Genomic DNA, 25,537 nt, shown 5'->3' with positions numbered 1-25,537 from the left:
GGTTAATAAAACGCCAGCAACTGTTAGCTGGAACGAAGGTAACGGCAGTGTAGATGCCACACACATGCAGCCACGAGATCCTCACAGACATATACACTCCTGGAAATGGAAAAAAGAACACATTGACACCGGTGTGTCAGACCCACCATACTTGCTCCGGACACTGCGAGAGGGCTGTACAAGCAATGATCACACGCACGGCACAGCGGACACACCAGGAACCGCGGTGTTGGCCGTCGAATGGCGCTAGCTGCGCAGCATTTGTGCACCGCCGCCGTCAGTGTCAGCCAGTTTGCCGTGGCATACGGAGCTCCATCTCAGTCTTTAACACTGGTAGCATGCCGCGACAGCGTGGACGTGAACCGTATGTGCAGTTGACGGACTTTGAGCGAGGGCGTATAGTGGGCATGTGGGAGGCCGGGTGGACGTACCGCCGAATTGCTCAACACGTGGGGCGTGAGGTCTCCACAGTACATCGATATTGTCGCCAGTGGTCGGCGGAAGGTGCACGTGCCCGTCGACCTGGGACCGGACCGCAGCGACGCACGGATGCACGCCAAGACCGTAGGATCCTACGCAGTGCCGTAGGGGACCGCACCGCCACTTCCCAGCAAATTAGGGACACTGTTGCTCCTGGGGTATCGGCGAGGACCATTCGCAACCGTCTCCATGAAGCTGGGCTACGGTCCCGCACACCGTTAGGCCGTCTTCCGCTCACGCCCCAACATCGTGCAGCCCGCCTCCAGTGGTGTCGCGACAGGCGTGAATGGAGGGACGAATGGAGACGTGTCGTCTTCAGCGATGAGAGTCGCTTCTGCCTTGGTGCCAATGATGGTCGTATGCGTGTTTGGCGCCGTGCAGGTGAGCGCCACAATCAGGACTGCATACGACCGAGGCACACAGGGCCAACACCCGGCATCATGGTGTGGGGAGCGATCTCCTACACTGTCCGTACACCACTGGTGATCGTCGAGGGGACACTGAATAGTGCACGGTACATCCAAACCGTCATCGAACCCATCGTTCTACCATTCCTAGACCGGCAAGGGAACTTGCTGTTCCAACAGGACAATGCACGTCCGCATGTATCCCGTGCCACCCAACGTGCTCTAGAAGGTGTAAGTCAACTACCCTGGCCAGCAAGATCTCCGGATCTGCCCCCATTGAGCATGTTTGGGATTGGATGAAGCGTCGTCTCACGCGGTCTGCACGTCCAGCACGAACGCTGGTCCAACTGAGGCGCCAGGTGGAAATGGCATGGCAAGCCGTTCCACAGGACTACATCCAGCATCTCTACGATCGTCTCCATGGGAGAATAGCAGCCTGCATTGCTGCGAAAGGTGGATATACACTGTACTAGTGCCGACATTGTGCATGCTCTGTTGCCTGTGTCTATGTGCCTGTGGTTCTGTCAGTGTGATCATGTGATGTATCTGACCCCAGGAATGTGTCAATAAAGTTTCCCTTTCCTGGGACAATGAATTCACGGTGTTCTTATTTCAATTTCCAGGAGTCTCGTACAAACGATGCAAACAAAGACAATCTGCAGCCATCTGTACTGGCACATGTGGCCGAGCGGTTCTAGGCGCTTCAGTCCGGAGCCGCGCTGCTGCTACTGTCGCAGGTTCGAATCCTGCCTCGGGCATGGATGTATGTGATGTCCTTAGGTTAGTTAGGTGTAAGTAGTTTTAAGTCTAGGGGACTGATGACCTCATATGTTAAGTCCCATAGTGCTTAGAGCCATTTGAACCATTTTATAGCCATCTGTGTTACGTATATTATCAGCAGATGCAGAGTATCCCAAACAAATAAACAGATACAGATTCTACAGGCCCACTGGTAACTAATAAGGACAATCATCAGGACGTATCACCAGATGCAGATCAGAAACATGGACGTGACAAAACCAGTGTAATTCATTATGACGACACCAAGAAAAACCTACGTGTCTGTAGGCTCGAGAACAGAGATAGATTTCAAACGGCACTGAGCTTAGTTACACGTCTCACGATCCTCCGAAATGTAAACCTCCCAACAGACAAACATGAACTCTGTGATCTCTTGGGAGTAACATGTACACGGATGGGAAAGAGCTTGAACTAAGAGAAAGTCCAAAATTACTTTGTAAGAGCACATAAACGCGTATACCTCAACGCCAAGGAGACTACACTTCAGTGTTTCTCTAACACGAAATCTCCATTCTCAAGATTATACAGTTAAACTGTATGAGGAATTCATTAGTAGCCATCGAACTTGGTAGGGTTGTGGACGAAGCAGGAGCGGATATACTCTGTCTCCGGCAACAATACATGTGTGGTTTAAAAAATTACAGGGCTGCCAAAACATTACACGACCGTCGACCGTCACAAGGGCAAAACAGGCAAAGGCTGCAATAGCAGTAACAAACACGACCTTCACGATGACAAAGATTACACAGCACTTTTAGTAGCACAAAGCCACAGCCAAACGGTCGCGACACTTCAGTGCACGCACAGAATTCGTACGACATCGAACCGTTTGCAGACCTAAGCAGAGAAGATGCAAAATTTTCCGTAGGTAGAAGTCTACTAATACTCACAGACATTAACGTCCGCTCTACGCTCTGCTATGCTAATAGAACAAATACTAGAGAACATGTAATAGTTGACATCATAAATGAGTGCAACCTATTTGTATTACGAGGGAAGTACAAGCACCAACATATTGTAGCAACGCTGGAGGAGTCAGTAATGTATGACTAGCAAACAAAAACTCACTAGCACACTTAACAAAATGGGAAGTACTGGACGAAACAAAATACAGACACGTACACGGACACACACACCACGACCTCACAACATCAGGGATTAATTCTAGGTAGGGAAAATTGGCAGAAAATCAGAGTCACAGAGAAAGTTTTCCACTACACGCTATCCGAGGTAACATAGACTGCACCACGCATGTTCTAACAGACTTAACAGAAAACAAAAAAGAAAGAGAGAGAGCGCAGTCAGCAGCCATTCCACGAGCAAAAGCCGGACGGAACATAAACTACCACGGTCTGCAGAGTTGACAAGATTACGAAAGATCCACATGATAAAAGAAGATACTACCAAAGAGCCAATACAGCAAAAGAACGAAAACTCGGACTTTAGCTGTACAGTGACGACAAACAAAAATACAAAAAAGAACTAAACAGAACAAGACAAAACCATTGCGACTACTTTGTTAAAACACAAATAGAGGACAACGTATGGGGGGGGGGGGGCTTTAAGTTACAGACTAAAAGAATGAAGATCCCAACATTTCTGTCAACATTACAAAAGGCAGTCACTCTGACGTCACACGGCTGGAGATGCTCGGCAGAGTTTCTGCTCAGTTAGCTGCTTCCTGATGACCAAGAAACACACGATCAACACCACCATGCGGCCTTGAAGTGACCAGATGAGCAATGTTTACGAAAGTGTTAGTGTTACCATACCTTTCGCCCGTGAAGTAGGACTAGCGATAGACAGACTAAAAAAAAATAGAAAAGCGCTCAGCCAACACGAAATACTTTCGGGAACTCTTAAAAATACTGTCACACAGTTCACTCAGTTTGTGGTGGACATGCCAAACGACGCCTTACAGCAAGTAAGGGTCTCTGCTTTTTGGTAAACAGACAACGTGGTCATTGTTAAGAAGTCAGAGGACAGGGTCCCAACCGACCCCAAAACATACAGGCCAGTCTGCCTCCTAAGAACATTGGCTAACGTACAAGAGCGGCTTCTTTGTAATCGACTACGATCACACAGGCAGCTCTTTGGCCTAAGCCCACATCAGTGTTGTTTTACGGCAAAAAGATCAATAGCTGAGGCAGTCAACCGCGCATTAGAAACAATACAAACGATAAACGATAAATATGCAGTTGCAACTTTAATCGACATCACACTTTTGGTGGCCTGCGTTGTTCGTTAGGTTGAGGGAGATGCAATTACCAACTGCCCTGTACGTATAACAGCTTACTAGATTATTGCCACCAGAAATTAGTCAAGAAAATACCGAAAGGATGCACGCAAGGCTCAACCTGTGGACCAGTATTTTGAGACATTGCTGTCGAGCCAGCCTTAAACAGCTTGGATGCGGATGACGGAATGAACGGGGTAGTCGCTTATTCAGAAGATTTATTAGTTGTTATATCAGAAAACTCACCAATACACCTAGAAAACAAAACTACATAACTTCTCATGAGTAATTGGTGCAGCAACAAACTCAGAATAGCTGCATACAAAACAATATATCTATTACTCAAAGGGGCACTGAAACGGAACACAATTATTAAACTGGATAGCGTTAAAATAAAAATGAAACAAATAACGCGATATTTAGGAATACATAATAACGAACGACTTACTTTCAATGTGCATATCAGACTGAGAGTTGACGAAGTGGCGAAACTAACGCACCAGCTTGCAAGGCTAAAGTCACACAATACAGACTACGTTTGAGGACGCTACGAACGTATCACACAGCTCTCTATGAAGGCATAGTATGCTTTGCAGAAAGTTCGTAGGCGTACTGTGTGTGTCTTGTGACCTATAGAAACCAAGAGAGCAGAGGCCAGATGACCATACTACAGAGAATGTAGGGTGCTTTTGGCACCACATCAATAAAGGTCTTTGGTGGTTCTGGGGACTTGCCTCACTGACGTCGCTATCCGCCACATAGAAGCGGCTTACTGGCTGAAGAGGGGTGGCACGACAATGTTAGAGAAATAACAGGGGGAAATATCACATACATATGTGAATTAAACAGCTAGCGCCTTAAGCCGTCGGCACACGGACCGTGCATCCGAACGTTGAGCGTTGAGCGTGCCGAGTTTCTGACGTCATAGAGTGGAATAGCACGTTCGGGAGTCTTCCCGAACGTGCAGAGCAATATGTGGCGTGTCAGATATTCTGAGAGTGCGTCTGAGCGTTGACCAATGAGATGGCACAACGCCACCTACGTCACAAGCACGCCGTCTCCCTTCAGTACAGAGTTGTGAGGCGCCATATTGGCAATCATTTCAAGCCTGTATGTATATATGCCGTTCCGAGCACCAGCAAATTGAGAATCACTGGAAAACCCGTTGTTAACTGTTTGATTCGTTCCAATAAAATAATGAGAAACATCATATTCGTGGCAAAAGAATTATTGTAACTTGCGTATAATGAGAGTAGGCTATTTGAAGGCAGCGACACACTGAAGATCCACCCAAAACGCATTGTTCTTGGTACAAGGTGTCGTAATTAAATTTCAGTTAGTAAAATATCTACGATTAAGGTTTTTAGCGAGACGTAAGATACTATGATTAGATACAAGACGTGTGATGTTGGTTTAGCGTAATGAATAGCGTCACTGGATAATAATGAGGTTTTCTGTTGGGGCAGTGGTCCGTGTCTTGACACAATATTTTTTCCCCTAACATTCGCGTTTTTATTAGGTTCTGATACTTTATTATTAGTTAAAAATAAGTATAGACTACAATATTTGATTTTATGTAAATACAAGTTCAACTTTTTTTGAGGGGTGACTTTGTTCGATTAGCTTAATCTAAAGGACAGCTTACGCTACTTGTATAAAGATATTTTGCTCCTTTTTCTTTTACGCTTCGTAATTCACATGTTGCAAACATTCTGCTATTGGGTAGGAACAGTGATCAAGTAAGACTGACCTTGGGGTTTTACTAAAATGTGGGAATGATGAAATAATGTTTACCTTATGCGGAGAAGTATTCCAAATTTGTACCGCACTGTTTGTAATGGAACTTTTATAAGCTGTGTCCTTATTGATTGGACATGGTACTTTCCTTTTCGTGGACGATGGAAGAAATGTGCATTTTAATAGAGGTAACGTGGGAATTTCAGGCGCGCCCGTTGAGTAAACAGTGTGATTAACGAACTAGAAACATCCCTCAACTGTCGCTGGAGTGCGTTGCGATCGCGTATACCACGTTGGGGCCCACGTACCGTATGCACAAGTCGCATCATTCCTGAGCGTTCAGCAGCACGTTGAACTTGGTACGCTCAACGTTAACGTTCGGCAGCACGGTCCGTGTGCCGACGGTTTTAGCCAGAGCGCTCCATGCACATGTGAGACATGGGTCTCCTGAACGCGCGGCATTACACTGCAACACACTTACAAACGTACGACCTGAGACAGAATATAGTGACATCAAAGACATAGACAAACGGTGTGCTCTAGGCAGTATCTCTGATATGATTTCAAGAACACTGCATGACGTCTTCAGACCGGTAATCCATACGGCAGATCTGAAACAGTCAGACGACGACAGGATCGAGACACTGTCACAGAACTGATGTAGATGCAGATACATAAAATGACAAACACAACAACGACGACAACATTTGATACATACTCATAACACAAGGAGTTGAGTTGGATTGGATTGATTTGGGGGAGGGGACAAAACTGCGAGGTCATCGGTCTCATCGGATTCGGGTAGGATGGCGAAGGAAGTCGGCCGTGCCCTGTCAAAGGAACCCTTCTGGCATTTGCCTGAAGCGATTTAGGGAAATCACGGGAAACCTAAATGAGGATGGCCGGACGCGGGATTGAACCGTCGCCAGTCATGGGCTGTGCGGCTGGTCCCGGCGGAGGTTCGAGTCCTCCTTCGGACATGGGTGTGTGTGTTTGTCCTTAGGATAATTTAACTTAAGTAGTGTCTAAGCGTAGGGACTGATGACCTTATCAGTTAAGTCCCATAAGATTTCACACACATTTGAACATTTTTTTTTGAACCGTCGCCCTTCCGAATGCGAGTCCAGTGTGCTAACCAATGCGCCACACACAAGCAGTACGACACCTGAAGTAGATAAATAAGATAATTATAAGCAAAGCAGACATAGCATGCGACTGGTTCGTGTATCGAAGCTTCTCTTGAAAAAGAATCTAAAGGAAAATGACTAATATAGGAATAGAGACACTCATTACTTCTAAGGAATACGCCGTACGGGGAGGTGAGGCTCGAAGTTTAAGTTCCGGGGCTTCCCTCACGCCTGTGGCACTAGTCAGGGGAAACAGCATCATGCGCACAATCATACAACATAAAATCACATGTACAAACATATAGAATTACGTTTAGATATACTATTACAAATAGTGCAATGGGCATGCCCTACAGCATCAATTAAAAGATGTAATAAGTAGTAATACTTCTTAGATAGCTGAAACAAATACACACAGAGTCATGCATAGCAAAATAAGAAGACATAATTTTGTATTCTACATCAGGTGCGACAGGTTCGACGTTTCTGCCGAGGTCCTTCCACCAGGAATAGCAACAACATGAACCAGAATTTATGTTACATTTTGCTTTAACTCTAAAAGAAAATTTGCAGATAATCTCTTTCCTATCTTTCTATTATTTTCTTATTAACTACTAACATTTATTATTTTAACACTCCGTTTCCTGTAACTAATTTAGTTTTCTTTGTAACTCATTGCTATTACCCTTATTTTATTGCTGAAAGCATATATATATATATATATATATATATATATATATATATATATATATATATATATATGAGGGTTGGAACTTTAGTAGTGGCAGCTATTTATTTACAGCTGGTACAAAATAGATACGTGTTTCAAAGTTTTACTCACCTTCAGAGTAGTCACCATTATTGTGTATAATCCGATGCCAGCTATGTGGAAGTCGTAGGATACTCTTAGCAGTGCCAGTTGTGTTGGCAGTGTAGTGGACTGACAAGGCAGCCAGTCCACAGAGACGGGTAGCCGAAAGGGCACACGTACACACACACCGACTGGCGCGAAGTCTGGAACAGGATTCGTAATGAATGTGATAACGAAAAGAACGTAGCTACTAGAACACTTAACTTTTATATCGTCCTTTGGTATACAGCATTCTTGATGATACAAGTGAGACTATCTTGAGATACATGCAATGGTACAAATGGCGCCTTGCTAGGTCGTAGCCATTAACTTAGCTGAAGGCTATTCTAACTGTCTCTCGGCAATTGAGAGAAAGGCTTCGTACGTGTAGTCACTAGCAATGTCGTCCGTACAACTGGGGCGAGTGCTAGTCAGTCTCTCGAGACCTGCCTTGTGGTGGCGCTCGATCTGCAATCACTCACAGTGGCGACACGCGGGTCCGACATGTACTAATGGACCGCGGCCGATTTAAGCTACCACCTAGCAAGTGTGGTGTCTGGCGGTGACACCACAGGCAGTTCGAGCGCCGCGGTCTATTTCCCGATGAATTTGTAGCAGTTCTGAAGCGAATGCGGTGAAGTGTTTCCTTCAGTTTAGAAATCGAGTTGAACTCACGATGGCATTAGACAGGGGGGTGCAGTTGGTGGTATAGCACTTAGCAGCCCCATCAGTCAAACAAATCAGTTACATCTTGCACAGTACGTGCTTGAGCTTTGTCCTGCAAAATGATGCTCAGGTCCTGCAAAAAGTGTCATCACTTCTGTCTCTCTGCTGTTCGTTTTTGGAACACAACCTACGACCAGCTTAGAGGCAGAAGTGATGACAATTTCTGCAGGACCTGACCATCATTTTGCAGGACAACGCTCAAGCAAAGCTGTTACTGATGTGATTGACTGATGGGGCTGCTAAGTGCTCCCTCACTTAAACCCTCGCGAGTTCAACTCGATCTCTAAATGGAAGAAAACACATCACGGCTTCAGAACTGCTACAAATTCGTCGGGCAATAAAGGCGCCTCTCGAACTGTCAACACAACTGGCACTGCTAAGAGTGTCCTACGACTTCCACATCGCTGGCAACGGTTTATACACAATGCTGGTGACTACTTTGAAGGTCAGTAAACCTTTGAAACACGTATCTATTTTGTACGAGCTGTAAATAAATATTTTCCACTATTAAAGTTCCAACCCTCGTATAATTCTCATCTGTAAAAGTTTTCAGAGAGCTTGCTGGGATGAGTGCATCCGCCCTTCCCCCGAAAACCAATCTCTGCCACCGCCAGTAGATTTCTTCATATCTGAATTATTTTAACTACTGAGCATTTACCTCTGTATCGATCTTCAGCGGCTATCTGTCAGAGTGTAGGAATAGCAACCTGCTTCATTTAGCTGATTATCTCTTTTGCGTGCGCTTAACTGACTGTCAAGAATAATTAATACAGCTATTGATGAATCACCTGCCATCGGTCTGGCAGTCAGGTAGGGTAATTGCCTAACACATTTCTGAAACTGTGTATATTGCGCGGGCCTCTGTCTATTATCAGTAGTTCTATGTCGCTTGCACATTGAGATTTGGAAAAATTACTGCTTGCTTTCGCCCGCTTACTACTGTTCCGTGCCTTGTTATTTTGTCCAAGTGTGATACGTGTCTAATGCAAGGCTACGTCTAACTTCAGTTTGCTGGCCATTACCTATGTCTGTTCTCATAAGCAGTGCCTTGCGTCGTTACAGACTATTATTTCTGTTGACTGATTTTCTTATTTTAATTATCACCTGTAAAATTAAAATGTGAATCATTCACTAGGGAAAAATGCGACTTGTAATGACCGCGAAATGGCCCAGACATTCGTTTCTGTAAACCTCTCTGTCTCGTCATTCCATATGTACATCACTATTCTACAATTCACATGCAAGTGCTCGGAAGAAATATGACTTTCAAACAATTTCTTGGCCGTTCCACTCCCAAAAAGCAGGTAGGAAAAATGAACACTTAAATTTTGCGGCGAGACCTCTAATTTCTCTTATTTTATTAAGATGGTCACTTCTCCCTATGTAAGTCGGAGTCAAACAAATATTTTAGCATTCGCATTTTGCGAAAAAATCACGCCGCAACAAAAAACGTCTTTGTTTTAATGACCGCCACCCCAACTCTTGTATCATATCCGTGACACTCCCTCCCCTTGCAAAGCGACATTTCTCATACACAGTTGCACAGCCTACATTACGCACTCAACTCTGCGTTTTGGATTCCATTCGACGGTCGTAACAGCAGACATTCTCAGCCAGATCCAAAGAGAACAATGATCACTTACCGTAAAAGTTCACGTCCACATTTCCGAAGGGAACATGAAAATAATGAAATTGTAACGTGAAATTTAATTTTAACAAAAGATGGAAAAGTAAACTGAACTTTTGCTCTTGGTGCACTTGCTATTGATGCAGTGCTACTGTTATGTACAGTGACCAAGAATGTACTGAGTTTGTATTAACTTTCAATAATTCTTTTCGATAACTTTTTCATTAAAGGAAAGGTATTGAGCCGTGGTAAAAATTGCTGTTTTGAAGAGCATGCTGCAGCGCGAAGTGTGAAGCAGTCGCCCTCCGTTTCTGGCGGTGGCGCCGCTGTGGCAATCGCAACTTTCGTGTCCCCCTCTGGTAGGAAAGGGGAAAGGTAGCCTGTTCACGTGCATTTAAGGGGCGCTATGAGTTCGTCAGTCGTTTAGTCTGGGTCAGTCTCTCGTCCCCAGCTTGCTAGTCTGTGTCTCGTCCGCATTTGTTAGGCAGTTAGTGTCTGTCTATCGTTCGGAGTTCTAGTATGTCTGTCGTTCGGATCAACCTTTAAAGCCGGCAAAATGAGAGTCTTTCCACTCCGCCAGTAAGAGAACTCAGCGAGTGGTCGCCCGGTCGGGGCTTAGTTCCTGCATCTGAGTCTGCGCGTTGGGCTGCCAGTCTGCTCGAGTTTGCTCAGGCAATGGTCATTGGCGGTTGGATCGATCGGTTGGTCGGTCGCGCACTGAGACACGAGATGACTTGTCCATCTTGAGCGTCGGCGCATGTGAGGTCGCCACGTGAGTCCAGAGGGCCGCCGCGTATAGCGAGGGGTAGTGACTTCGCGGTCGACACGAGAGTAACAGGAGTCAACCCACGACATCAGTCTAGCCGGTGCGAGCTGCGACGCCGTGAGACGGGAGATCGGCGCGCCTTCCTGCGTCCGTTGAAGCGGCTGGCAGCGGACGGTTCGGGAGAGCGATTTGGGGGGTGCTGCGCCAGGTCTTCTCGAGAAATCGCAGTTTATTAGAAGTTACGTGATTGGTGATATCTTGTTTGATTTACTCTTGTTAAATTCTACTTGTTTTCTTGGTGAGGTCACCGGCCGTTTTGCTTGGGGGTCATCCCATCATTCTTCTCCGTTTGCCCACCCGCGGGAAGGTGGTTGTTTATAAATTAGGTGGTCCGTTTTTCCCTTGTGGAGTAGGGGCGGGTTAGAGCAACCTGCGGTTCGGGTTGTTCGGTAATCTTCCTATCTACCGTATGTTAGTAGCTGCCTCTGTCATGTTTGTCGGATTTGGTGTGTTAACGAATTTATTGCTTGGAGTGTAACGGCCTAGTATCTGAAATATGTTTTGAGCTTTGGAAACTTTGATATTATTGCCTATGATCTTGAGAGGCGGTATCTGTGTACTGTAGAGCATCTTAACCGTTGTTTAGCCAACCTTGTAGAATTTTATATAAGATTGCATTTCATGGGATTTTATTTAAATGATCATTTTAGTATATAACGTTGCTGCCCTTTCACCGTAGGACTTTTCTTAGAAGTTAAAATCAAGTAGCACCTTCGGTGGCAAGGTTAATATTTTAATTGTTAGTGTTTTGTACCATTTCCATCCCTCCTACAAGGGGTGCATAGTTTGTGTGCTTGTCTAAATTGTTAAAACTCTTAGTTTAAAGTTATCTGGTGTGTTGCAGATTTGCACCAGTGTAATCTTTCAGAGGCTGTTGTGTTTCTTTCTGCCTCTGAATAAATTGTAACTTTGATATTTAGAGGGAGCCTTCTGATTATAATTTTAAATTTGTTTCTTTTAAAAAATACTTTTAGGTACTATTACAGTGAATAAAATTCCCTTTTGTTAAAAGGAATTTGGTTATGATTTCATCAGTTACTCCCTGGCAACTACTTCCATGCTAACATAGTGTGATTAAATGTGTTAATGTTCTTGATGAATTGCTAGTAAATAAAATAAATTCTTAAGAATATTCTTTGAAAATAAATCGCGGTTCAGGTATTTTTTAAAAATAACTGACCTATGAAAAGCGATCATATTGTCTTTTCTCTGATAAAGTAGTATTACTGTGTTTAAAATGACAAGATTTTGTCCTTATACTGTGCTAATAATTTACTTGGTTATTTATACCGATATTTAAATTGAATTTACTTTAGGAAAGATGAATGCAGTTTAAAGTAAAATAGCTTTGCAAGAATTTCAGTGACTTGACCTATTGTTGCTAATATGATCATAAATTGAAATTACTGACTAGTGATTCCCTGAACCTGTCTGAAAGTTATTAAACAACAGTTTTCTGCCTCGCCTTTTGCCGATACGATCTGAGATGCTGTAGCTGAGCTGGACTGGCGGCTGGATGATGTCTTCACGTCTCCATACTTATAGCCATAGTTACATGTACGCCGTCCTACATTTCGACGCCATTACGTCCTTGGTAGACACAGGCCACATTGCCATCGAAGTGGTCTGTATTTCTTGCACTTCAGCTATTTGCGTTGTGTAAACTACTTTTCCTATTGTCCAGCCCAAGAATCTTCTGCCTCGATACCACTCAGGTTGATAAAGGAACATTTAACATTTTCGCCAGAACTTATCTCACTCGTGTTCACACGCTTGCGTCTACCATAACGACTCTCCCACATGAATCCGCTGTTTCGTGTTTCCGCCTTTGTTGCGCTCTTTGCACACGGCAGTACCCACACGCAAGGCCACTCAGTCGCAACGCTTGTACAGTGTTTTGTGAATTAGAAAACATTAAAACAAAGAAATACCAGTCTCTTATAGTCTCAACAAAACAATTATTAAGCAAATCAACCTAATTAACAAAATGTGGGTTTAGCATATTGACCTTTTGACATGAAGTAGGCCTACATCTTTCATTCAATTGCCATGGTTCCCATATGGACATTTGAAAAAAATTCTCTCATTTCAAGTCACATATTACATCGTGATAATAGAAAAGACTCGCCATTCTTTGAACTTTTTCGATGTCCTCCATCAATCCTATATGGTACGGATTTCATACCGTGCAAAACTACTCTAGCGGAGGACGGACAAGCGTAGTGCAGATAGTCTTTTTACTAGATCTGTTGCATCTTGTAAGCGTTCTGCCAGTAAGAGACAGTCTTTAGTTCGTGTTCCTCACAACATTTTCCGATTGAGGATTGCAATTTTAAGTTGCTCATTATTGTGATCCCTAGGTATTTAGTTGAGTCGACAAGCTTTACATCTGTTATTTATTGTGCAACAGAAATTTATTGGTTTTTCTTTTAGTACTCTTATGGAGGGTGCCACATTTTTTTATTGTTCAGGGTAAACTGTCACTTTTTGCACGATACAGCTACCTTGTGTAAATGATTTAGCAGTTCGTATTGATCTGTTGATGAATTTTCTAGGCGGTAAACGGCAGTATAACGTGCTGACAATCTAACACAGCTATTCACATTACCTCCAGAATCGTTTATATAGATTAGAAACAGCAGACTATGTCTAACACTTCCTCGGGGAACTCCGGATATGACTTCCGTTTCACCCGATGACATCCCATCAGTTACTACGAAATGTGTCCTTTCTGAGAAGAAATCCAGTGGCACAACTGGGAAGATACTCCATAGGCACGCAGTTCGACTAGAAGCCGCTTTTCAGGAAAGGTGTCAAAACTCTGTTGGAAACCTGAAAATATGGAATCAGCTTGGGATTTGCTGTCGATAGCACTCATTACTCCGTGTGAATATAGGGTGAGTTCTGCTTTACAACATTCTCAACACAGAATTATACAGCCAACAGGTTGCACATATGGTTCAAATGGCTCTGAGCACTATGGGACTTATCATCTATGGTCATCAGTCCCCTAGAACTTAGAACTACTTAAACCTAACTAACCTAAGTACATCACACAACACCCATTCATCACGAGGCAGAGAAAATCCCTGACCCCGCCGGGAATCTAACCCGGGAATCCGGGTGCGGGAAGCGAGAACGCTACCGCACGACCACGAGCTGCGGGCGGTTGCACATAACTAGTAGGTACATTGACCTAGGTTTCGACACCTATTACGGGTGTATTCATCAGATTGAAGTTTTACTAAAGCCTATAAAATAATGCATAGAAAATTACGTAAGACAAGAAAACACCTTAACCAAGAAGACAATTTTCATGACGTACAACGATTACTTACGTAAAATCACATTGCTAAAAAAGCGATATCTTACGTACTATGAAAAAAGTTATTTCTGATGAGCAAATCACTGATATAATTCGTGTGCTAAGAATATCAGTAAAATATAACTGTTTTGTTTGCAATGGCAAATTATACCATCACCCTGACGGCCAAGCAATGGCTAACCCCGTGGCAGGCATCTTGGCCGATAATTTCATTAATTCGCTGAAGCAGAAAGTCTTCAATAATTTTTCAGCTTCTGATCTTGGTATTTTGTCTTATGCTCGATACGTAGATGACATTTTGATCACATACAGTGGTTCCCGAGAAGGAATACATCATTTGTTTGAAATTCTCAATAGTCTTCATGAAAAAGTAGGCGTCACTTGTGAGTTACAAAATAATGACCGTCAGCTTAATTATTAGGAGCCCACGATTGCTGTTGACAACGACAGACTTTCTTTCGGTATTTTTCGAAAAGCCACTAATACAGATCAAATTGTGCCCGCTAGTTCAGTGCGTCCTCATTCCCATAAGAAAACATTTTTCCATTCAGCCATTCAAAGCGCAGTCTTTGTCACCTGACATGCTTAATGAAGAGGTGAACATAACAAAAACTATTGCAGTTAATAACGGCTGTGATTCCACGTTAGTTGACAAGATCTTCAAAGTTAAAACTGACGCTAAAGTGACCGCTTCAGGCAACAGCGCTATTCCTGACAGTAACGAGTACAAAAATATTTCTCCGTTCCATTTTTAAGTCCTATTTCGTATAAAATTCGTCGTCTTTTGACTAAAAAATATGGATTCAAAGTTGCCTTTTCCACGAACAATACCTTGGAAAAAATCTCATTCACAATCTTAAGTCTACAGCTTCTCCGATACACAATTCAGGAGTATATAAAATCACTTGTGATACGGTCCCGTTTATTATATAGGACAAACTGGAAGGTCTTTTATTGTCAGGCAGAAGGAACATTTCTTGGTAAAAAGAGGCACTAATGTACACAATTCCACTTTTGGTGATCATCTGCTAATTTCCGGAGACAAACCGAAAGGCACTGAAGAAATTTCCCTTTTGCATAGAGGAAAGGAAGGTCATAGACTCGATATACTCGAAGAGCTGGAGATTTTCAAGCATGTTTCTGAGAACGATGGCCTCATCCTCAGTGAACAGTTACAACTACGTAACAAAAATTTTTGAATTGTTTCAGTCCACTGCACGCGGGATTTTCATTTCTCTATTTTTTGCTATATTTTCCCTGCTCCTGGTTCGGAAACACTTATTTCTTATCTCATAGATTTGTCCTGCTGAAGTTACTTCATGCAAAAATTTTCTGGATTGTACAGCTGTTTGTAATTTAATTTTTTTCTATATCATTCTGTCCTTTGCGTAATAATTTCTGTAAAGTCTAACAGATGGCTCTGTTATACTTAATCTGCTTGACTACTGTATATTTTCAAAAAGACATTTTTCGTATCATTCTGTCCTTTGCGTAATAGTAATTTCTGTAAAGCCTAACAGATGGCTCTGTTATACTTAATATGCTTGACTACTGTATATTTTCAAAAAGACATTAAGCGCTCTTTCTTTATATTTTTTAAAATTAACTGTCCTTTTTTCAATTTTTTCTGCTATAATGTTCAAAATGAGCACATGTCACAGTCCGTTCCCGATAGGCGGCGCAACTCGTGTTTTCTTGGCAGCAATGTAATGAGCTACCGGGCCGATCAGTCTGATGCTGTTCCCAACTGGGCACCAGTGGCAAAGTCTAGGACGTTTTAGTTCGCTTGTGACTTGAGCATAGCTGCTGTAAATTCTCACCATTGCTTTTTAGCAATGTAATTTTATGTACGTAACGTTTGCATGTCAAGAAAATTGTCATCTTGGTTAATGTCTTTTTGTCATACCCACTTTAGAATTTAGCAAAATTTTATTCTGATGAAGACACACATAGTAGGTGTCGAAACGTCAGTCAACGTACCTACCAGTTATGTGCAACCGATTGGCTGTATAATCCTATGTTGTGACTAGTATACGGTTGCTGAGTAACAGGTATGTTTGAAACTTTCACAAAAAAAAAATATATATATATATATATATATATATATATATATATATATATATATATATATATATACTTCTCGAATTAGTATTGGCTGTGTATCTATAGATCGTTTTCTTCGATATATTTAACTCGACATGTGTTCCAGAATCTTACTGCAAACTGATGTGACCGCTATGTTTCTGTAATTCAGAACAGCCCTCTAATCGTGTGTCCTTTCTTGTGTATTGATGCGACCTTTGTAGGTAAGGACATTACGTCCAGCAAGCTGTTGTATATGATAATTAAATATGGAGCTATTACATCAGCATACTCCGAAATAAATCTACTTGATACACAATCCGGACAGGAAGAGTTGCCTGTGTTAAGTGATGTACGTTTTTTTGCTACAACCAGGTATTTATTTCTCAGTTACTCATGTTGACGGCTGTTACTGATTTCAGTTCTGGAATATTTACTGCATCCTCTTTGCTGAGGGTATTTCCGAAAACCACATTTAGTAACTCCACTTTAGTAGTGCTGTCATTAGAAACATTACCATTGCTATCGCACAGTAAAGCTATTGATTGTGTGTTGCCGTTGGTGTACCAGAATCTTTTCGAATTGTCTGCCAGAGTTCGGAACAGAATTTCATTGTGGAAACTATTAAAAGCATCCCTTATTGAAATTGGAGTTAGATTTCGTGCTTCTGTGAAACTTGAGCAGCTTTAAGACTTTATTTTTAATTTGACATGCTTTTTCGTTGTTTCTGCAACTGTGTCCTGGCCTGTTCTGTGTACCATGGGTTTCTGTTTCGTCTCTTATTAATTTACTTGGTATGAAACTCCCAGCTGCCGTCAAAAACGTTTCTTTGAATTGAAACCACATCTGGTCTATGCTTACATAGCTATTTGAAAGGAATGGAGACTGTCTCTTACGAAGAAATTTCGGAGAAGGCGTTTAGTACAATTTCGGGCGATGTTTTATGTCTGCCATCGACTTTATTGAAGTATTTTCGACAACATGTTAGGGACAGGTTGAAGTCACCACCAAATTTAATTTTGAGTCAGATACCTATCCGAAATGACTCAGATTTTACTTGAATCTTACAGAAACTACATCATCTGAATCTTTGGATCGATAAAAAGAACTAATTATTAATTTTTCTGGTTGCCAGGTATAACGTCTACTTATAATGCCTGGCAGCAAAAATCTACTTCAGTTATACTAAAAGTTGAACTACTTCTAACAACAACGAACACGGTACCACCATCTGAATTTAATCAGTCCTTTCTGAGCACCTTTGGCCACCGGCTTTGCCCCAGTTGCAATATCGGTTCTGTCAGATTAAGCGATGTCGGGCTTGGCTAACACTTGGATGAGAGACTGCCCAGGTCTGCCGAGCGCTGGTGCCAAGTGGGGTGCACTCAACCTCGTGGGCCAAATTGAGGAGCTACTTCATCGACAAGTAGCCACTCGGGTTTCGTAAACTGGCAACGGCTGGAAGAGCGGTGTGCTGACCGCATGCCCCTCCGTATAAGTATACAGTGAGGCGCATGGACAGAGAATGACATGGCGATCGTTCGGTACCGTTGAGCCTTCAAGTCCTGTTCAGACAGAGTTTAATGTCTGAATACCGTTTGGTTCTGGGTAAAAAAAACTTTGTCAGAACTTACCTCTGGCTTCCAGATGTCAGTATCTATAACGACTACTGCTTAGTCCTTCTTATAAGCGCCTGGAGCTCTGATTCTTTGCCAACACACCCACGACAATTCAAAACTACAATACCAATGTCTCCTAGGTCTACCTTCGTGCTGCATTTGCCCTTCAGCCTTTGAGACTGAACCTCTGTTTCTACACTTCCGCATCCCTCTAACCTAAAAAACAGCCCAGTCCATTTCATACACCACCTGCTAGGCACGTGGCCACCTCCTCTGTGTAATTGACTCCTGATCTATCAAGCAGATTCCGAGACACCTACAGCCTATTACGCAGTTCAAGGAATCTGCAGTAAACACAGTTGCAGAACTGTATGAGCCGTCCTCCATGTCAGTGAAGCTACGTTATGGTGAGGTTTGCCTTCATCTTGCAAGACAGACCAACTGTCTTTACCACTTCAGACAGATGCAAGAAGAGGAAATATCTTCTGATCCAAAGTGACACACATCTTTAATACAAAAATGAGCTACCACCTGCAGTTTGCTGCACCATGTAGACTTCATGGCATCAGATAGGACCTGTTTCACATCTGGGATGACTCCTCCCTGTGTGCATACAGAGTGCATACTGGGGTTCTTCCCCTCCTTTGCATCCAAGGGCCTAGGAAGCCGTATCACGCACCTAACGTTGGAGCTCCCAATGACCGATAATCCCATCCTCTGTGAATACCTCGACTCTGAAGTGACTGAATCTGGCTCAAGATCTTTTATCAGCCTCAGAGAGCGCCTGAAACCCGTTTGTCAGAAAAGTTCTTTCAGTTAGTCCCCTTGAAGATCTTTTGCTGCCTGACACACTTTTAAAAGACCTTCTACTCGAGCACAGGTGAGGGGTCATCTTCAGTGTGGACCGTAACTGGGCTGACCACATTAGTGGACCAATCGAGGGACATGTGAGACGTCTGCTAAACGTCCCTTGGATCCCCACATCTGCCCTCCCCCCCCCCCCAATCCCCCCAGTGATGCCCATTGGCAACAGCCTCAACCTGCGCGACCGAATCCAGCACTACACGGAGCTGTGAGCAAAGAGTAACCAATTCACCTGCATCTGAACACAGGGTTCACAGTGCATCAGCAGCATAAAACATATTCTATACAGCTGAATTAGCTCCCATTTGAATGGTAAAATATCACAAATTCCTTGAGTAAAAGCGTGTGCAGGAGATGTAAGGAATGAGTAGTCACACCGGCATACAAGAAGGGTTTTCATATGGGTGCAAATATTCAGTGTATAACTGAATACAAAAAAAATCTGATGTAATTCCATCTATAGCTGACCAGAGTTGATTTCCGCGAGAGTATGCATCCCATTCTTTTACACGACACGTATTACCATATAAACCCACCCCTTATCAATGTGTGCTATAGAAACCGTTTTACACCCATGTATAATGCTAGTGTATAGTTCGATATAAAAGTGATTTGTATGGGAAAGAGCAGCTGTAACATAATTGACATGTAGGAAGTTAGTAAAAGGACTCAGACTAAGTCAAGAGAATTGCTGAAACAGATCCTTTTTCTTACGAAAATAAAATTCCCAGACAAGGCGAAAAACTTGGCGAATATGTTTGTGGTTTGATGACATGCAATGGTTCTGTCGGGCATGATAAGTATGCCTGATACCGTATAAATTGCGATTATTTCGAATATGTATTATACGGGGTGTTACAAAAAGGTACGGCCAAACAGGAAACATTCCTCACACACAAATAAAGAAAAGATGTTATGTGGACATGTGTCCGGAAACGCTTAATTTCCATGTTAGAGCTCATTTTAGTTTCGTCAGTATGTACTGTACTTCCTCGATTCACCGCCATGATTTCATACGGGATACTCTACCTGTGCTGCTAGAACATGTGCCTTTACAAGTACGACACAACATGAGGTTCATGCACGATGGAGCTCCTGCACATTTCAGTCGAAGTGTTCGTATGCTTCTCAACAACAGATTCGGTGACCGATGGATTGGTAGAGGCGGACCAATTCCATGGCCTCCACTCTCTCCTGACCTCAACCCTCTTGACTTTCATTTATGGGGGCATTTGAAAGCTCTTGTCTACGCAACCCCGGTACCAAATGTAGAGACTCTTCGTGCTCGTATTATGGACGGCTATGATACAATACGCCATTCTCCAGGGCTGCATCAGCACATCAGGGATTCCATGCGACGGAGGGTGGATGCATGTATCCTCGCTAACGGAGGACATTTTGAACATTTCCTGTAACAAAGTGTTTGATGTCACGCTGGTACGTTCTGTTGCTGTGTGTTTCCATTCCATGATTAATGTGATTTGAAGAGAAGTAATAAAATGTGCTCTATCATGGAAAGTAAGCGTTTCCGGACATATGTCCACATAACATATTTTCTTTCTTTGTGTGTGAGGAATGTTTCCTGAAAGTTTGGCCGTACCTTTTTGTAACACCCTATATAATCGTGGGCATGGACTGAAAAAAAAAGCCATCGACTTTTTTGGCCGAGGTCACTAACGCGTTTACTGTGTTGCTCGACCCAAGACAGAAATTTCTAATCCTGCTGCTGGGAGCAATTTTTATTGTCAGTATTTGGCTAGCGTGGGAGGAAGACGCTGCCGTTAAGTTAATGATCTCTAGACACGTAAATTCCAAACCTGCCTGCAGGGTTTAGTGTAGTGAGGACAGGTGTATGTGTTAATCCGAAGAAAGAACGAAGATTAGAGTTTAAAGTCCCTGCGACAACGATGTTATTAAAGATGGAGCACGTATGCGAATCGTTGGAAGGTGCGAACGGGAACTGACGACTCCCTTTCAATCGAGCCATCCCGATATTCGCCTTAAACTATTTGGGGGAATCATAGAAAACCTAGATGTAGATGGCTGGACTGAGATTTGAAGCGCCGTTCTCCACAATACGATCCAGGGTCTTTCCAGTGTACCACCCTACCCCGTACGCCGCCCGTCCTTCGAATGCAAGAGTTTAATTCGACGACCCCAGTTGGAGAGGAGTAGGCATGTGCTGGCACCATCATCCTTCTCTACCATCATCGTGAGCAACACAAACGTGACAATACGGTTAACACGCTTTCCTCGTGAGCGTCTACAGTTACACATGTCACGTCGGACACACAATAAGCAGTATTGATGCCCAGTAGAAACGCTTGCAAAAGACATTAAGCCACGAGAGAGTAAGCACTGAAAAGTTAGTTATCCATGATAATCGTCGTGAGTTCTGCAGTTGTGAATTAAATTGCTTTAAGTAATACAGCAACCAGACACTTTTTGGATACTTTTATTTGTGCCAAGACATTTCGGTCTTAAACTGACGTCATATATTTCTTTTTTTTTTGTCTTTAGTAATACAATGTTTTTGTCCACTGCATTTTGAACACTGCAGCAGCCACGTGAAAAATAACAAAACGTTTTGTTACCCTAATTGGCGAGCTGTAAATATACGTTCAATTAATATTCAAGTGAACTTACTTTTTCTGTAATACATGGCTCCTATTTCTCATTTATATGCATAGCACACATTTTCACCTTCATTGATCAAGTGATGTAGGCAGCATTCGCCATGCGGCCGACTTGCCCGTTCGTTTGTGTCCGAAATTCAAAAATTAAGTTAAAGTTTCTTACGTATTCCAAAACTACTTCTGATTTCAGTTCTGATTATACACATATAACACTTCATTCATGACTCTGCATAACAAAAAATTACTTGGTATCATGTTCCTTGCTTAATATACAATGTCTGTAATGTAATAAATAACGCTACGTTACTTTGGAGATTATTGGCATCTAACATGAATATTTGTCTAGTTTGTGGAGCTAACGTTAACAGAATGACTGATAACTCAGACTAAATTTTTCAAAAATAATATGGCCATTTTTATGTAAGAAATATTACATATTTCATATACAGTGAATAAAATGACATACTCGAATAAAATTTTATAATAATAAAGCAGAAAGTAAATTACATACATTATACAGGGTGATTTTTCCAAACTCTAGGGATTGATCGATGAGAGGACACGGACCAAAAAAGTCTAATGAACTTATGTCCGGAAATGCATGGTTTCCATGCTAGAGATCATTTATTCAATCATACCTTGCGCTGTACCATGCAGCCATAGTTGCAGTACGTGTTGAAAATGGTTTCCATGTGCCTCAACGCAAGCGTGTACGCGCCATAGCATGTTCTGCCTCACACTTGTTACAGAGACTGCCGTCTAATACGCGCTGTACCATGAGGTCCATGTGCCTCAACGCAAGCGTGTACGTGTCGTAGCATGTTCTGTTTCAAACATTCACATCGGACAGGCTGCATCCGAACAGTATCCAAAGCAGCTTGAATACCCTGCTCCAGTGTCCGCACATCTGGAATGGACTATGTTTACACGATACTCTTGAGATGGCCCCATAACCAGAAATGGCACTGGTTGAGATTCGGTGAACGAGCAGGCCATGAAATTAGACCCCCCTGGTCCGATCCATCGACCGGGGAAGACACCATTGAGATACAACCGGACGTTAACGGCGAAATGGGCTGGAGCACCATGATGTAGCAACCACATAACCCTTCGAATCATCAGTGGCTCTTCTTCTAGCAGGGGAGGGAAAGTCATCCGCAAGAAACACCGATAGTTCAGCACGTTATGCGACGTAGAAGGAAGACTGGTCCCAAAATACGGTCGCCAACTATTCCGGCCCACGCGTTCCGCCTGCACCGACGCTGGTGATTATCACCATACCATGGGGGTTCTGTATACTATCGCACATATTGTTATGAAAGTTTAAGATACCATCCCCTGTAAACATGGCCTCATCTATGAATAGGATGGATGACACAAATCCCGGAATCGTGATTGCCTGGTGAAGAAACCAGTGACAAAACTACCCCAGACATGGAAAGTCTGCCGTTAATAAGCCCTACGCACACTGTAAGTGATAATGGTAGTAACAATTGTCATGGAGAATCTTCCACACGGTCGTCTGACTTACCCTGTACTGGTGGGCAAACTGATTCGACACGGCGGTCTCCTGCCACAGTGTTAATCACATTTTCCTCTAAGTCTGATGTCCGAACATTTCGGTTACGTCCTTCATGATTTCCTGATTCCTGAAACGACCCAGTCTGACAAAAGACGAAACATTGTTGCAAACATTGAATGCTGTGGTTTTCGGCTGGGATAGATCTCCTGATACAACCTTGCTGCCGGCCACCCGTTGCCATTTGCCTTTCCGCAAGTAAACACCATATTGGCACGCTGTCGATTCGAATATGAAACCATTGTGTACAGCACTGTATCACATCCTCTACAAGGTGAATCAGCAAGAGAAGTGATTCAGCCACAACAGTACCAATTACTATGGCAGCAGACGGCGCTAGGGCTTGTCGTATGCGGCACAGTACCACCCTCTAGGAGGAAACCATGCATACTGTAACTGCAACTGTATGCTACATCGCGTATTAGACCACAATCTCTGTAACAATGTATGATTGAATAAATGGTCACTAGCATGGGAACCATGTATTTCCTAAGTCATTAGACCTTTTTTGTTCCATATCCTCTCATCCATCAATCCCTATAGTTTGAACACGATGGAAAAAGTCACCCTGTATACAATTACTAAATTGTCACACAGCGCCATTGTGAATTAAGCTTTTTTTCTTTAGTCAATTCACCTTTGGCGTTGTGTTGCAGGAATCCTGCTGGCTCTCACGAACATGATATGTGTGACACCGGGTTTCATCTCGCCAATCATGGTGGGCCATCTTACATACCAGGCTGTAAGTACAATTGTTAGTAAGAATAAATTACTGTATTTATTCTGTAATTTAAATCTGCAGATTTAGGGTCTCCAGGGTCTCCTTTACATCGAACTAGAGATCTTGCACTTCACAATGTCGACAGCTGTTTGCATGTTCCATGGATCCTAACTGCGATGTCCATCTCACTTTCCGCAATTCTTCTTTGGTGGCAGGAAGCATGGCCAAGTAGATATAAGATGTTTGAACTTATATTTATTGTATGTTAGGCATTTCATGTCACAAGATAAGCGATTAAGGATTTTTTTCGCTGAATAGTTCAGTTATTCTACAATATTAAGGCTAAGTGATGGACAGCGTTCCTTTATTGTATGTAGTGTATAATTATATAGGTTTTTCAAAATTCCTATAACAGACTGCTAGGAATTGTAGAGGGGAGTTAGTATACGAAGTTTTGAGAAGGAGCCTTTGTCCAGAAACGTCTTGTTTGGTTATAAAATAAGTTTGAAGATCGGATCACTTCCAAATCTTCCACTTCACGGTACGCACACAGCGGAGACAACGAGCTTTAATTTGTTTGCACAACAGCACCCCATGGCAGAGACAACGTTTCGAATACTCGTCGTCGCGTTCTCTTGTACTTCACGAAGGACGTCCTCTTGAAAGTGCGCCGCGTCCGGGGAGCACCACACTCAGCACTCCTAGTTGCAACGTACCAGTTTCTCGCATCGTTGTTGTAGTAGGATGAAAATGGTGTGTGATGTCACGATTACAACAGTGCGCTTACCGTGAAGTGGGAGATCTGAAAATGAGCCTATCCTCAAATTTATTTTATATCGAGTCGTGCCGGCCGGAGTGGCCGAGCGGTTCTAGGCGCTACAGTCTGGAACCGCGTGACCGCTACGGTCGCAGGTTCGAATCCTGCCTCGGGCATGGATGTGTGTGATGTCCTTAGGTTAGTTAGGTTTAAGTAGTTCTAAGTTCTAGGGGACTTACGACCTCAACAGTTGAGTCCCACAGTGCTCAGAGCCATATCCAGTCGGTATATTTCTCGACGTTGATTATCTATCAAAACTTTATCTACTAAGTGTCCTGTACAACCCCCAGAAACCTGTGATACGAATGTTGAAACACCCTTTATGTACAGGGAGGTGACAAGAGTGATGGGATACCACCCAATATCGTTTTGGACTTAGTTTTGCCGGGCGTAGTACAGCAACTTGACGTGGCATGGACTCAACAAGACGTTGAAAGTCCCCTACAGAACTACTGAGCCATGCTCCCTCTATAGCCGTCCATAATTGTGGAAGCGTTGCCGGGGTGCACGATTATGTCTCATAAACGTTCAACGGGATTCGTGTCGGGCGATGGTGGTGGCCAAATTATTCGCTCGAATTGTCCAGAATGTTCTTCGAACCAATCGCGAACAATTGTTGCCTGACGAAAAGGCACATTTTCATGGGAATATGAAGTCTATGAATGGCTGCAATTGGTCTCCAGGTAGCCGCATGTAACCATTTCCAGTCAATGCGATTCAGTTGGACCATGTAAACACAGCCCTAACCATTATGGAACCGGCACCAGCTCGCACAGTACCTTGTTGACAACATGGGTGCATGGCTTCGCGGGGTCTACACCACACTCGAACCCTACCATCAGCTCTTACCAAATGAAGTCAGGTCTCATCTGACCAGACCACCATTTTCCAGTCGTCTAGGGGAGAGGTGCTGCAGGCGATGTCCTGCTTTTAGCAAAGACAATCGCGTCCATCGTCTGCTGCCATAGGCCATTAACGCCAAATTTCGCGCACTGTCCTAACGGAAATGTTCGTCGTACGTCCGAGATTGATTTATGCCGTTATTTCAAGCAGTGTTGCTTGTTTGTGAGCACTGAC

General features: G+C 43.2%; 1 protein-coding gene across 1 annotated transcript in view; it reads left to right on the top strand.

The window, feature by feature from the left end:
* Positions 1–25,537, top strand: part of LOC126236786 (putative inorganic phosphate cotransporter) — a 205,097-nt gene that overhangs the window by 143,616 nt on the left and 35,944 nt on the right. Inside the window, exon 10 of the mRNA XM_049946369.1 lies at positions 23,579–23,664. Within this exon, the coding sequence (XP_049802326.1) occupies positions 23,579–23,664 (86 nt within the window). The remainder of the gene's footprint in view (positions 1–23,578; positions 23,665–25,537) is intronic.

Source organism: Schistocerca nitens, chromosome 2 (assembly GCF_023898315.1).
Source record: "Schistocerca nitens isolate TAMUIC-IGC-003100 chromosome 2, iqSchNite1.1, whole genome shotgun sequence".
NCBI classification, from domain to species: Eukaryota; Metazoa; Arthropoda; class Insecta; order Orthoptera; family Acrididae; genus Schistocerca; species Schistocerca nitens.
The sequence above is the reverse complement of the archived record's forward strand: the minus strand, read 5'-3'. Positions and strand labels throughout refer to the sequence as shown.